At 39.3% G+C, this 14433-nt stretch overlaps 1 protein-coding gene across 5 annotated transcripts in view; it reads right to left on the bottom strand.

The window, feature by feature from the left end:
• The window catches only part of rxraa (retinoid X receptor, alpha a), a 164056-nt gene that overhangs the window by 15175 nt on the left and 134448 nt on the right, over positions 1-14433 (bottom strand). For all 5 annotated transcript variants that reach the window (XR_005993185.1, XM_041810643.1, XM_041810645.1 and 2 more), the window contains exon 7: positions 3617-3746. Coding sequence is in view for 4 of the 5 variants with exons in the window: in XM_041810643.1 (XP_041666577.1) it covers positions 3617-3746 (130 nt within the window). In the remaining variant the exon portion in view is untranslated. The remainder of the gene's footprint in view (positions 1-3616; positions 3747-14433) is intronic.

Genomic DNA, 14433 nt, shown 5'->3' with positions numbered 1-14433 from the left:
TACATTTTGAAACTGGTGACCTCAGTTTCTTTTTACTTTAAGCTACAAGCCTTATTAATGGGCATTTAATATTGTTATAAGGCAGAAGGCATTGATTTAAATTCTCCAAGGTCCAATTTGAGAAAATTTCAAAAAGCAAAGGTCCAGAATATCAGATCCTCAAATTGTATTAGGTTGCATTTACAAAAAATATTGAACAACAATATCTTCTTTATAAACTGGAGCTAATAAAAAATTATAATGAAAAACTACCAATACGATATCAAAATTAATTATTTTCATATTCAAGTTAAATATGCTTTGCATTCAAAATCAAAACACATACAGACAGCTCTTGTAAAGGGCCTCACCATATTTATATACAAATATCTTGGCACTGTGTTTGACTCTGGCTTGAAGTTTGTTCAAAACATAGAGTCAGTAGTTAAATGTGGTCAACAAAGAATCGCTTGTTGCAAAAGCTGATCTCTTTTAGTGTTTTTGTCATTCTTTTATTGAAAGTCTTTTAACATTTGCTTTTATTTGCTGGTTTAATGGGTTGTTGATGAAGGACAGAAACAGTCTTAACCACATTGTTAATGCCTGCTCCAAGATTATTGGAGTCCAGCTGAAGTACTTGAGCATGGCCACATTCTCTAATCTGACTTTTCTCTAATACCCTCAGGGCAGTGCTATCATGCACCCCCAAGTTAAACTCTTAGGTACCCAAACTCATTTCTCCCCTCAGCTATCAGGCACTAAACCCTGAAAGCTGAAACAAAACTGAAAGCTGGTTGATGTTAACTTTAAATCTCAGGTGTGTCTTACTTTTTCAATGCATTTCTGGCACTGTATTTATTGCGCTTATTGTGGTCCCGTGTTTTCTGCACTGACACATGAATGGGGTTGTCTATATTTTACTGTGACTGTTTTGCTGTTTGGATTTCTTTAATAAGGCATGGCAGACATGGCGGAAAAATAAAGTTGTCTGAATCTGAATCATTAAAAAAAACCTTAATTATAGAAAAAAATCATTAAAGATGAATTTTGGGTGTTCCTTTTTTTTATTTTTTCAGATATGAATTTTAAAAAACAACTACTTTTTAAATAAAAAAAAAAAACGACACATGCTTTTCTCTGCCTTTCTCTCCCCTCTCTCCAACTACCTGCTCACTCCAACTTTCCTCACATTTATTGAGAGACATTATTTTCAGCTCATCTTGTGAACATCTTAAATCTGTGCTAAAAATTTATTCTGAAATTAATATTAGACAACCCCTGTGTCATTTTTATATGTCGACGAAAAAACAAAAAAACTCCAAGGGAACAGGGAACATTGTCGGTCAGAGAATCATTGCGTCATCAATCAAGTTGACTTTTCTCTGCGTCCTCAATCTGATGTTTGCCAGTATGCTTGCTCAAAGACGTGTGCTTTGACAGCCCATGTCAGAACTGTAAATGTAAAAAAAGCTCTGCAGTCCAAAACAGAACCATTTGTCAGAACTGAATGAAGGGGTGTATGTAACAGTACCCAGGTCCAGATCTGGACCAGGATTCACTAATTGATTACCTAGGTTATATCATCACTTTGATGAAACCCTAATGATTGAGAGAAAGGATAGATCAGGTCTTACAGTGAAAAAAAATGTGACTTCAATTGCAAAATACAAATAGTTTAATTAGGTACATTTGCTCTTATGCTGCAAATAAAATATGGCTCAAGATATTCTCATGACATTTGGCAGCAAGTTGACGATATAAGAACTTGCCAAAAGTATTCACTCACCCATCCAAATAATTGAAATCAGGTGTTCCAATCACTTCCATGGCCACAGGTGTATAAAATCAAGCACCTAGGCATGCTGACTGTTTCTACAAACATTTGAGAAAGAATGGGTCACTCTCAGGAGCTCAGTGAATTCCAGTGTGGTACTGTGATAGGAAGTCACCTGTGCAACAAGTCCAGTCGTGAAATTTCCTTGCTCCTGAATATTCCATAGTCAACTGTCAGTGGTATTATAACAAAGTGGAAGCGATTGGGAATGACAGCAACTCAGCCACGAAGTGGTAGGCCATGTAAAATTATGGAGCAGAATCAGCGGATGCTGAGGCACATAGTGTGCAGAGGTCACCAACTTTCTGCAGAGTCAATCTCTACAGACCTCCAAACTTCACGTGGCCTTCAGATTAGCTCAAGAACAGTGGGCAAAGAGCTTCATCTAATGGGTTTCCATGGCCGAGTAGCTGCATCTAAGCCATACATCACAAAGTGCAATGCAAAGCGTTGAATGCAGTGGTGTAAAGCACACCACCACTGGACTCTAGAGCAGTGGAGATGTGTTTTCTGGAGTGATGAATCACGCTTCTCCACCTGGCAATCTGATGGACCAGTCTGGGTTTGGCGGTTATCAGGAGAACGGTACTTATCTGACTGCATTGTGCCAAGTGTAAAGTTTGGTGGAGGGGGGATTATGGTGTAGGGAATTTTTAAGGAGCTGGGCTTGGCCCCTTCGTTCCGGTGAAAGGAACTCTGAATGCTTCAGTATACCAAGAGATTTTGGACAATTCCATGCTCCCAACTTTGTGGGAACAGTTTGGGAATGGCCCCTTCCTGTTCCAACATGACTGTGCACCAGTGCACAAAGCAAGGTGCATAAGGACATGATGAGAGAGTATGGTGTGGATGAACTTGACTGGCCTGCATAGAGTCCTGCCCTCAACCCAATAGAACACCTTTGGGATGAATTAGAGTGGAGACTGAGAGCCAGGCCTTCTCGTCCAACATCAGTGTGTGACCTCACAAATGCGCTTCTGGAAGAATGGTCAAAAATTGCCATAAACACACTCCAAAACCCTGTGGAAAGCCTTCCCAGAAGAGGTGAAGCTGTTGTAGCTGCAAAGTGTGGACCAACATCATATTAAACCTTATGGATTAAGAATGGGATGTCACTTAGGTTCATATGCAAGTCAAGGCAGGTGAGCAAATACTTTTGACAACATAGTGTATCTGACCCTGTAAATCCCTAGCCTTGGACTCCCCTTGTTTTAAGTCTTGAGCAACCAGTTTAAGGAAGATTTCCTCTGTCTAGCCAATGCTTTTCATTTTTTTAACTCCAATATTTAGCATTGTCTCAGCTAGATTGCAACCCAAACAAGTACCCATTGCTATCAGCAACAAAAAGTTAAACCCTTTCAATAAGTATAGTAGAGCTGAGCTGTACCATGCACTAGAAAGGGCTTTACATACAGCTTCAGCAGCTCAGCCAAACCTACTTATCAGTGTTCTAATCAGTCATGATAACAGAAAACATCTGTGTGGGCGTAGAGGGCTTATGAAAAGGGCCCGGTATTACAAATATCAAAGAGCAAACTAATCGAGCTACATTTGTTCAAATAACAATGGCTTGATTCAAGCACCCTCAGAGCTTTTACCTGTGTTTTTCTGTGTTTTTATTCATGCAATGTTTGATTTCAGCGACCGACTGCCAGTTGCATCTGTTCTTTTTCCTCTTTTTCCTTTTTTAAATGTGATTTGTACTATGCATGGATGGGTCATTATAAATCTAATTCACTTTTGTAAATCGTCTGTGTTGTTTGTTAAACGTAAGTGTGTTTGTTTAAAAAGTATGTTATCTACCTGCTCGCAGGAGAATGACCTGGTCATCCAGAGGCAGCTCAGAGAAGTGAGGGATCCTCTTGGCCCACTCCACCAGGGTGAAGAGCTGTTTGTCGGCCGCCTGACAGATATTTGTTACTGGATCGTTGGGCTGCAGAGAAGAAACGACACACAGACACAAATCTGAAAGTTAGAAATGAAAGCAATGCTTCAAAGAAAAGGTGTCATATATTTTAGCTTGAATCTATTTGTCTTTTGGCTGAGAGCCTGAAGCCTCCTATCACCACACACATTCACGCTTACTTGAGTGCTACGCTGTGAGTAATATCCTCAAAAGAGGAGCAAGTAGGAAGACAAAACAAACAGTGATTCTGTCCCAGCTTGTGGAGGAAATACCTGCAGAGAGCTGCCGGTGAAAAAAAAGACTTTCACCACTCAGACTCTTTCTTTGGGGACCTTTTAGCCGACACACAAATCACTCTCAGACAGCGAGTGGAGCTCAAGAGGCCCCTCCTGACACTCCACTGACTCTTCACAACATAACAAGCGGTTAGGAGCTAAAATGGGATGTTATTACCAGACTAGGAAGGCCTCTGTATAACTTTGCCAATGCACAAATCACTCTGTACTTTGTTTCAGATTTTCTCACAGTAAAACCCTTTATACCAGGACTTTATCAAAAGTGAAACAAGAACTTTTTTGGTATTTTCTAAAAACCAACACTAACTGTTAATATAAACACTTATAATAACAAATGTCCCCTGACTAAAGCATTCGATTTAGCTATCTATCATATTCGGATACGGTGTATTCATCTTACATTTCAGAGTTGGAACTATACTTTCAAAACTGTTAAACCTTTCTGAAGAAATAAAATATACATTTTATCAGATGATAAAAACAAGCAGCTCTTGGCAGTGGAGAGGGATGACTAATGGACCACACTGCACTATACCATTAAATGCACCTATACAGAAACACTTAAGTAAGTAGTTCCTCTATGAAATAAAAGGTCATTGTTACCAAGGAGAAAGCTACAATCTTTCCTTTATTTCCCTTCAAAAAATCTACAAGAGCCTTAATAAATAACAAGCTGAAAATAGATCAAAGGCTGTTCGCCCATCTCTGGTATATGAACATTTCTGTTATTTAAAAATATCTTGTATAAGACACAATACATTGCTATATAATTGCTTCTATAATGGTCTGCAATACCTGAAGTACAATCTCATTTATGTTTCACTTCCTATAAAAGCTGTTGAAGCTGTAAAAGCATGTTCAATTAGGTGATGAATATTATTGGTTTGTTCAACTATGTGATTCTTTTGATTTAATAACAACAAAGTTTACAATAATCAGTGTTTCTGAGTACCTTGCACCTTTTCATCAATGTCCATCAAATAAAGGCTTTATAATATATAAATTATAAACTGAAGTTCAGAGGGGAAAAATCAAAATCCCCACAAAAGCACACCAACCAAAAACAAAGAAAAACAAACCCGATTTTTAAAATTCTGTGTTCTTGATCTTAGCTACAGGTGCATCTAAAAAATCCCAATATCATGAAAAAGTTATATTCTTGCCTTGATTTACTTCAGAAAGGCACATTTCCTCATATTCCACATTCATCTCATACAAAGTGAAACATTTCAAGACTTATTTCATTTTCATCTTAATGATTGCGGCTTACAGCTCATAAAAATAAAAAAATCCACTATCTCAAAATATTACAATATCATGGAAAAGTCCAAATTGCAAAGGTTCCCTGACCCTTCATTAACTGACTCTGGCACAGTAAACACAACTGCATTGATGTGGAAGACTGCGGCGTGACTATTGAAATCACTGACAATCACTGACACCCTTCAAAAGGAGGGTAAGCCACAGAAGGTCACTGCTGAAAGGGCAGGCTGCTCTCCGAGTCTGTATCATAGCATATTCATGAAAAGTTGACTGGAAGGGAAAAGTATGGTAAGAAAAGGAGCACAAACAACAGGGATGAGCTCAGCCTTCAGAGGATTGTCAAAAAAGCAGATACAAGGACTGAGGAGAGCTCTATAAGGAGTGGACTGAGGCTGGAGTCAGTGGATCAAGGGCCACAAAACAGAGACATGTAAAGGAGTTGGGCTAAAAGTGTTGTGTTCTTATTGTCAAGCCACTCCTGAACCACAGATGTCATCAGCATCTCACCTGGGCTAAGGAGTAAAAAGGACTGGACCATTGTTCAGTGGTCCAAAGACCTGTTTTCAGATGAAAGCAAATTTTAAATTTCATCAGGATATCAAGATCCAAGAATCTGGAGGAAGATCAGAGAGGCACCGAATCCAAGGTGCTTGAAGTCCAGAGTTTTCAGTTTCCATGGTCAATGATGGTTTGAGGTGCCATGTCATCTGCTGGTGCTGGTTCACTGTGCTTTATCAAGTCCAGAGTCAAAGCCTATAGCCATCTTCATGCTGCCAACTGCTGAGAAGCTTTATAGAGATTCTGATTTCCTTTTCCAGCAGGACTTGGCACCTGCCCACAGTGAAGCCAAAACTACTAGAAACTGGTTTGCTGACCATGATATTAGTGTGTTGGATTGTTCAGCCAACTGTCCTGACGTGAACCCAGTAGAGAATCTCTGGGGAAATGTCAAGAGGAAGATGAGAGACACCCAACTTAACAACTGAAGGTTGTCATCAGAGCAACCTGGGCTTCATAACCTCAGCAGTGCCACAGATTGTTTGGCTCCATGCCACGTTGCATAGATGTAGTAATTTCTGCAAAGTACCTCAAACCAAGTACTGAGTGCATAAATGGGCAAAATTGTCCAGAAGGTCAACATTTCTGTAATAATAATTCTCTTTTGGACTAATGTTTAGTGAAATTCTAACATTTTGAAATAGGAGAGTTTTGATTTTTGTGAGCTGTAAGCTGTAATCATCAAGATGAAAAGGGAAAGTCTTAAAATATTTTATGTTGCATGATATGTATCTAGAATATCATGATAAAAAATATGTTTTCCTGATATTGTGATTTTTTTACAGTCATGGACAAAAGTATTGGCAACTCATTTATGTGCATTGGAACAACACAAAAAAAAACGAAGAAAAAAGCCAAAATTTATGGGTAAATCATTTTATTTCAAGCATGTGAAGCTCATTTAAACTCACCTGTGGCAGTAACAGGTGCTGGCAATCTAGAAATCACACCCGGAGCTAGTTAGAATGTCTAAAAGTTGACTTAACCTTTAGTTGTGTGCCTGTGTGTGTCACACCAAGCATGGAGAAGAGAAAGAAGAGCCGAGAATTGTCTGAGGACTTAAGAAGCAAAATTGTGGAAAAATATGAACAATCTCAAGGTTTCAAGACCATCTCCAGAGATCCTGAAATTCCTTTTTCCACTGTGCGTACTATAATCAAGAAGTTTATAACCCATGGAACTGTGGCTAATCTTCCTGGGCGTGGATGGAAGAGAAAATTTGACAAAAGAATGCAAACAATAGTTGGAATGGTGAATAAACATCCTCAGTCAACCTCCACACATATTCAGGCTGTCCTGCAGACTCAGGGTGCAAAGGTGTCAGCTTGGACCATACATCGTTATCTAAATGAGATGAAGCGCTATGGCAGGAGACTGAGGAGAACCACACTGCTGACAAAGAGAAATAAAAAAGCCAGACTGGAGTTCGCAAAAATGTACCTGAGTAAGCCTCAATCCTTCTTGGAGAACATTTTGTGGACAGATGAGACAAAGGTAGAGCTGTTTGGAAACACATGTCATTCTACTGTTTACAGAAAACAGAATGAGGCCTACAAAGAAAAGAACACAGTACCTACAGTCAAACACGGTGGAGGTTCAAAGATGTTTTGGGGTTGTTTTCATGCCTCTGACACTGGGTGCCTTGACTGTGTGCAAGGAATCATGAAATCTGGAGACTATCAAAAGATTTTGAGCCACAATGTTGGGCCTAGTTTCAGAAAGCTGGGTCTGCGTCAGAGGTCATGGGTGTTCCAGCAGGACAATGTCCCAAAACATACCTCAAAAAGCACCAAGAAATGGTTGGAGACAAAGCGCTGAAGAGTTCTGAAGTGGCCAGCAATGAGTCCAGATCAAAATCCCATTAAACAACTATGGAGAGATCTCAAAATTGCTGTTGGAAGAAGGCACCCTTAAAAACTGAGAGACCTGAAGCAGTTTGCAAAAGAAGAGTGGTCAAAAAATCAAGCTGAGAGGTGTAGGAAGCTTGTTGATGTTTATAGGAAGCGATTAGTTTCAGTTATTTTTTCCCAAGGGTGTGCAACCAAATATTAAGGGTGCCAACAATTTTGTCCAGCCCATTTTTTGAGTTTTGTGTAAAATTGTGTACATTTTGGCTTTTTTCTTCAGATTTTTTGTGTTGTTCCAAAGCACACAAATGAAATACACGTGTATACCAAAAACATTTGTAACTGCAACAATTTCTGGGAGAAATGGTGTATTTTCTGGAAAAATTCCAGGGGTGCCAATACTTTTGTCCATGGCTGTAGGTGCACCTGTACATTACTAATCCTGGGGAGTTTTCATGTTGAGAAGATCATTTCCGTGTAAATTTGAAGCACTAGTCTGAAACAAGGGCTGCTTGTCCTCTCCTGTAACTGATAAATCAGATTGGGCATAATTCTCAGACCACAGGGAGTTTATAAGCAGTGGTGGAATACTAATGTGAGTCATACCGTAATCATTCAAATACAATATGACTAACTCACTGAAATGTAAATCCATCTGGGCAAAAAAAAAAATCCCAAACAATACTGCCAATCTCTGACAAGTAATTTACCGTAATCCCAGGAGTACATACCCTTGATATGCATGTGTGTAAACAAAGGCTTTGTGCACAATGCTTTTTTGCATAATTTCAAATCAAGTAAACATCCTTAAATTCTAAATATCCCTATGTGAACTCAAACTCTGACAAAAAACAGTCAGTAACTTCTCCCCAACTCCCTTCACCAAATCCCACAGATCGATGCAAAAAGCTCGGAGGATCCCGACATCAACTGCAGCTCTCATGAGGAGATTAGTTCAAGATGAAGGAGAAAACATCCCTCCACTCAAACTCTCCTTTTATAAAACACAGGCCAGAGACTCTCCCTTCCTCTACTCCACGTTTCCTCCCTATGGTGTGAAACTCACACTGACTGCAGAGTATCAAAGATATGAAAAACTTAAACCAGACACAAAGCCTACACTGTTTTGAAAAACTGAAAGTCTTCCTTTTTTTCTTCAGGGGGGAGAAAGAAAACAGGCATCTTATGAATATTTCAGCATCTGATCTCCGTGGGAGACATGGTCGGCGCAGCTCAGTGCGACAGTTTTCGTGAGCTGCACTTCCTCTGAAGAGAAACCCCACATAAACAGATTTGGTTAATTCATTCCAAAGGGCAGCCCCAGCCAAAACAAAGAGAAACAAAAAGGGGCTTCAGTGTGTGCCACGGTCGAGCCACCCCTCCTCATAAGAATACAAGTCCCAGGGTTCTCGTTAAACATGGCGAGCCTCATGAATGTTGTATGGCTATCTTAGCCGTGTTTACACTGACCTGGTTTCTTTGCCTCAGTCTGTGGAGATGACAAGGGGAGAAGAGCTTACACTTTCCTGCAACAATCCTCCAGCATCGCATTACTGTACTTACTGTTCAAGTCAGAGCAGCATTTAGTGTTACAGGGCCACAATGGAGGGTCCCGCTCTGACCAAAGATGGAACAACATTAACCTTTCTATACAAAAGTACAAACATCCACCTGGGAATATCCCACAACTCAACAGCAAGAGCTAAGACATTATTTACTGTGGAAAAAAAGCTAAAAAAGGAAGTACATAAGCAGAGGAAGCTTGGACATAAACGGAAACTTAAAACGCAAAGTAAGAGAAGGAATTTTAAATTAAAGCATTTGAGCCCCTTCAGCTGATTTTTTTAAACGTCTGCCACAAACAACACTTTCTCTACTCAAACAAATCAAAGGGTTTGTTGGTCGATCATCCCCGCAACTTAGAGAAATGCCAGGCTTGCATACTGTCCTATGAAATTTTCATCACTTGAGGAGGGGAGACGAAAGATTTGCCTTTCAATTTTTCATTATTCTGCTTGAACCAGACTATACTGCGTGACAAGCAAGAGAAAATTGGGTACTCATACAGATCAGTATGAAAATGAATTGCTCAAGTGTCCCACTTTTTTAGATTGAATAAAAGAAGCTGTCCTCCTATGTTGGAGTAAGGATGAATCATCGGCTAATTATCATCTAAATAACAGCAACGCTCTCTGACTTAAGTCTGGAACAGATAAGGAATTAAACCTCTATATAAAAGAACACAGACGGTAGAGCAGAAATAGTACAACACCAAAAGACAGAGAAGAAAAGAAAAACAGATGACAGAAGTAAAGAAACATCCCAGGGATTAGTAAACGATAGCATCCTCGCCTTTCCCCTTTCTTCTTAAGAACTCCTTGTCAAACTGAAGGCAAATTACTAACGCCTGTTTAACTCCCGTTCTAGGTCACTATGAGATAAACACACTTTTTTCACATTGGCCAGACCCCCGGTCATTAGACAGTGGCAGTGGCCTTTTCATGATGTACGCTCATGGCCTGAGCCCTATGATCAATTATAGCACGGGGCAGCAACTCTCAATGGAGACCTCACAGAGGGGGAGGCAGGCAGGCAGGGCACAGAAAGAAGGGGAGTCCTTGTAGTTCGGGACAGCCTGCATATTGAAGCTCTGCCAACATCCTGGGTCAATTCAAAGCAATGTTTACTTGCTCCGTTCTAGCAATGTATCAGATACTTTCTTAAAAAAACTGCCTTGGTTTAAGACACAGAAATCCTCTTATTTTATATTGTTGCTTGTTTTTAAAGCCCAACCTTTATGTCTGCTATGTCCATGTTAGCCTTCTACTGCAAAACATCCTCCAGCAGAGTTTTACTAGCACTTCCTAAAACAACCATGATGACAAAAGGTGACCAAACCAGCCCTCCTGCAGATGTCAGAGAGGCAAACTCAGTGTCCTTGTCTAAATCTCCTCTTACCTCACCTTCATCACTTCGCTTCCTCTGAGCTGTTGGATTTGTTGTGAACTTCTTTACCATGTTTTGACTGACACAAATGTTGACTCCTGTCCATGTTTCCCAAGGCTCCTTTCCTACATGTTTCTCCCCCACTCTTTCATGCCTGTTTCTGACTCTATCTACAGTCCTCCTTTCTGATTAAAGGCTTAAAAGCCAAAATATATATCTTTAAAAAAAGAACAGGCAACTAAAGGCTACTAAATTGTAACTCCTAAAAAATGTGAATGCTTTCACATATATTAAGGATCAGTGAAGTGAGTCATTTTGTACATGCACTCCTGCATATTTCTCAGTGTTTAGCAAGGTTAAACACTGTATTTGATAGGTGTGGAACTGTTTTGCCACGATACAATGTTGATATTTTGGACAATGATACAATGTTTGCCGAAATCACAAACTCTGCCATGATACAATTTTGAAACAATTCGAGAGGCTTATGATCGATATCAGACCAATCTATACACAAATTTTACACAGTTACAGAAAAAAGTAGCTTTGCCAATTTAATTTCCAAAAAGTTTCTGTATTTAACTAAAAAAAAAACAAAGATTAAGCACCTACATTTCACTACAGTAGACTATTTTTTATGTTGCAAATGTTTTTAAAACTAAATTGTTTAAAAAATAAAATTGAGGGCACCTGATTACTTTTAACCTATGAATATAACTAAGAACATTTGTGTTCAACATGTTGATTTTTCAAAAGCAAAAAATTTGAAGTACAAAACTTCTCCTTTCATGTACTCTCATCACTCTTAAGCCCCAAAATGTTGTTTTTTGCAACCCTAAATACTCATGATCAAGTCTTTTGGCCTCTGCTTTCCTGCTTTACAATTTTTCTTGAACTTATTTACACATGTAGACTTGCAGATATATCTGCTCTATTTTAACCCTCCAGACCAGATTTTACAAAGGAGCATATTAGTGTGGCATATAATTTATTTGTAGTTTTGTAATACATGATGAGCTTTTAAAAAGTATTAAATCTGTGGCATGTGATGTTACAGTGATAAATCTACATTACTGGTTCAAAAATGGAGTAGTTAGGACATAGTTTTAGCAGATATGAAGGGGAGATCTCCCTTGTTATGAGTGGGGGGGGGAACTAACCTGCTTGAATCACGTCAAAACCATACAAATTTTTTATATCTATTTTAAATCAACTGCAATACGCTGAGTTTCAATCAGTGTTTCAAAGGGGGCATGCTTCAGCAGACTTTTCCCTCTCTGCTTGCTGTATTTGACTCCTTCATGCTACTTCAGTCATAATGCGGGGAGAGTGGTTTTAATCTGTAAATAATCTCATACGGCGGTTGAATAGAGATTTAAAAAATGCAGACATATTCGGCTAAGTAAGGTGAGAGGCCCGCCTTGGTGACGACTCAGTCCGAAATATGTCCACACAGCCTGGAGAAGAATGGATACCCTCTTATTCTTGGCTCCAAACTGTGAACAACTGTGGCAACCGGCAGCTTGTAGAGGACATGTTGCTAGGTGGAAACTGTGGGAGAAATTTCAAAATAAAAGTGTAGATTAAAGGTGACGATGTAGATCAATGTTTTTACTTTCTCTTGATCTAATTGGATAATTGACCAACCACTCGATGTATCGATAAACACCGATGAATCATTACATCCCTAGTGTTTGACAATTTGACACTTGTCAGCTGTCTTCTTTTTTTGTATAATAATTTCAGACCTCACCGATGTAGCAGTGCAGCACACAATCAGATAATAAATCTAAAATCCAGAATCATAACATGCAATTCTTTGCAGTCATTTGGTTCCAAAGTCAAGACACCAGTAAGAATAGCTTTACACTGTCAATGTAGACTCAATATATGACTTAACATATGATTAAATATGATTAAATAAGACAGATGAGAAAAAATGTGGTTAACTGTGATAAGAATTCAGGTAAACCTAGTGATTGATCACAATTTAAAAAACTAATCATTTCACAACTCTTGTTAAAAGATGATTGATCAAGATATGATGATCTAAAAACTGGTGCGCTATGGCGCTGACAGAACAGGGTAGTGATTGGATAATAAATCAGAAACCTATCCCAACATATTGATAGCTTTAGGGATGGCTTTAATATCAAATGTTCTTGAAAAGAAATTTAGAACAGAAGTGTAAAAACAAAACTAAAAAAAAGTGTGTGATGAAACTAATTCTAGCATTATGCATTGCAATGGATTCAGTGTTTTACATTTTGTAAAAAAAAAATGTGCCACAAATGAACAAATGTCTCAACTATGATTACAACTTGCAAAGAGATTCTGCAGGCTGTTAACATGCTATGATCCTCATATGATTCCATTTTGAGGTGAAAAAAAATCAAACAATTATCAGTCCTGTTTACTCTTTAAACAGTACAGTTTTCTTTTTCTCCTCTAGTCCTGCAGAAATCCTCCTCCTCCCAGAGTCAGGCAGGCAGCCGGCATCAAGGGACCCACTGAGGCTGAGCCCAAACACACTCAGTGCATTAGTGTGTCTGAGCTGCCAGCCACTCCCCCGGTGCCTCCCAACTCTTCCTCCCTCTCCCTAATGTCAGCGCTCATCTCCTGCGTTTCCATCTGGCACCCTTAAAATAGCTCCCATTTACTCACATAACAGCCTTCACATTTCTACCTTTACTTCATAGGACATTTCCCTCCCCTGAAGCAGATGCATCCAAAAAGCCCTCCCCTCTTCTCCCTCCCTCCCTTTTTCAGTCTCACCCTCTGTCCCTCCTCCCCCATCTCCCCTGCCTCCTTCGGTAGGCTGCTGCTCTGCTCCGCTGTTTCTCCTGTTCATGCAGAATTCCAGAGAAAGCCCAGGCTTTGTGGGATGCTTTCAGGAACAGTCTGCCTGTTGCATAATTCATCAATTTAAGTCTCCTCGGTGTCAAAGGCAGCCCACAGTGCCCAGCTGATACTGAAGGGATGATGAGGAAACTCACAGCTGAGTGAAGTAGCTGAGACAAGGTGAACAGGTAAGGAAGCGCTCTACACTACAAACAGGCAACTCCAAAGGGAGGAGAAAAGGGAGGACAAACAGTATCACACCTTGGATTCATTCAAAACTTTGTCAACAAACAACTTCCTGCTTGTATGTTGGTCTAAGACTCCAGAACAAACAAAAGACAAATCTTCATCAATACCAAATATTACATGGAATAATGTTTTCCCCAAGTTTTCAGTTTAAAGACCTCTTCCACAAGCTGGAGAGTTTAAATTTGAAGTTTTATAGGCTATAAATCTGGGAAAAAGTATTTTTATTGTAAGTTTAACTTGCAAAAGCTTTTGACACATACAGTTTGATAGTCTTTCATCATGTTTAGAACTGAATAATGCTCAACATTCTTCAAGCAAAAGATTTCATCCAAGAAAATTAAGTGAATGTAGGCAAAAATGTTATTTTAGATTCATTACATTTTACAAAAGGCAATTTCCACATCTCAAGGAAAAGCTTAAGCAAACTTGATATTTCCCCTATGTTTTTACCTTTTGATACCACATTTATGTAATTTCAGCTAGACAACTCATGTTTGCAATTGCAAATGTATTTCTCATGCAGAATTTGATGATAACATATTAAACCTCCATCAGAGCCTACAGGTGGATGCTGGGGTGGTGTTGGGTTGAAAGCAAGAGTGCAATACTGAGGGCAGAGCTGGCACTAGCAGAGCAAAGGTAGATACAGGAAACTTGCTGCTTAAATAGATGCCCAATTGGGAAGAAGTTTGACAGGGGACTGGGTTGTGATGC

The sequence above is a fragment of the Cheilinus undulatus genome, linkage group 17 (genome assembly GCF_018320785.1).
Source record: "Cheilinus undulatus linkage group 17, ASM1832078v1, whole genome shotgun sequence".
In the NCBI taxonomy this organism is placed as follows: domain Eukaryota; kingdom Metazoa; phylum Chordata; class Actinopteri; order Labriformes; family Labridae; genus Cheilinus; species Cheilinus undulatus.
This window is presented reverse-complemented; position numbering and strand designations above follow the sequence as displayed.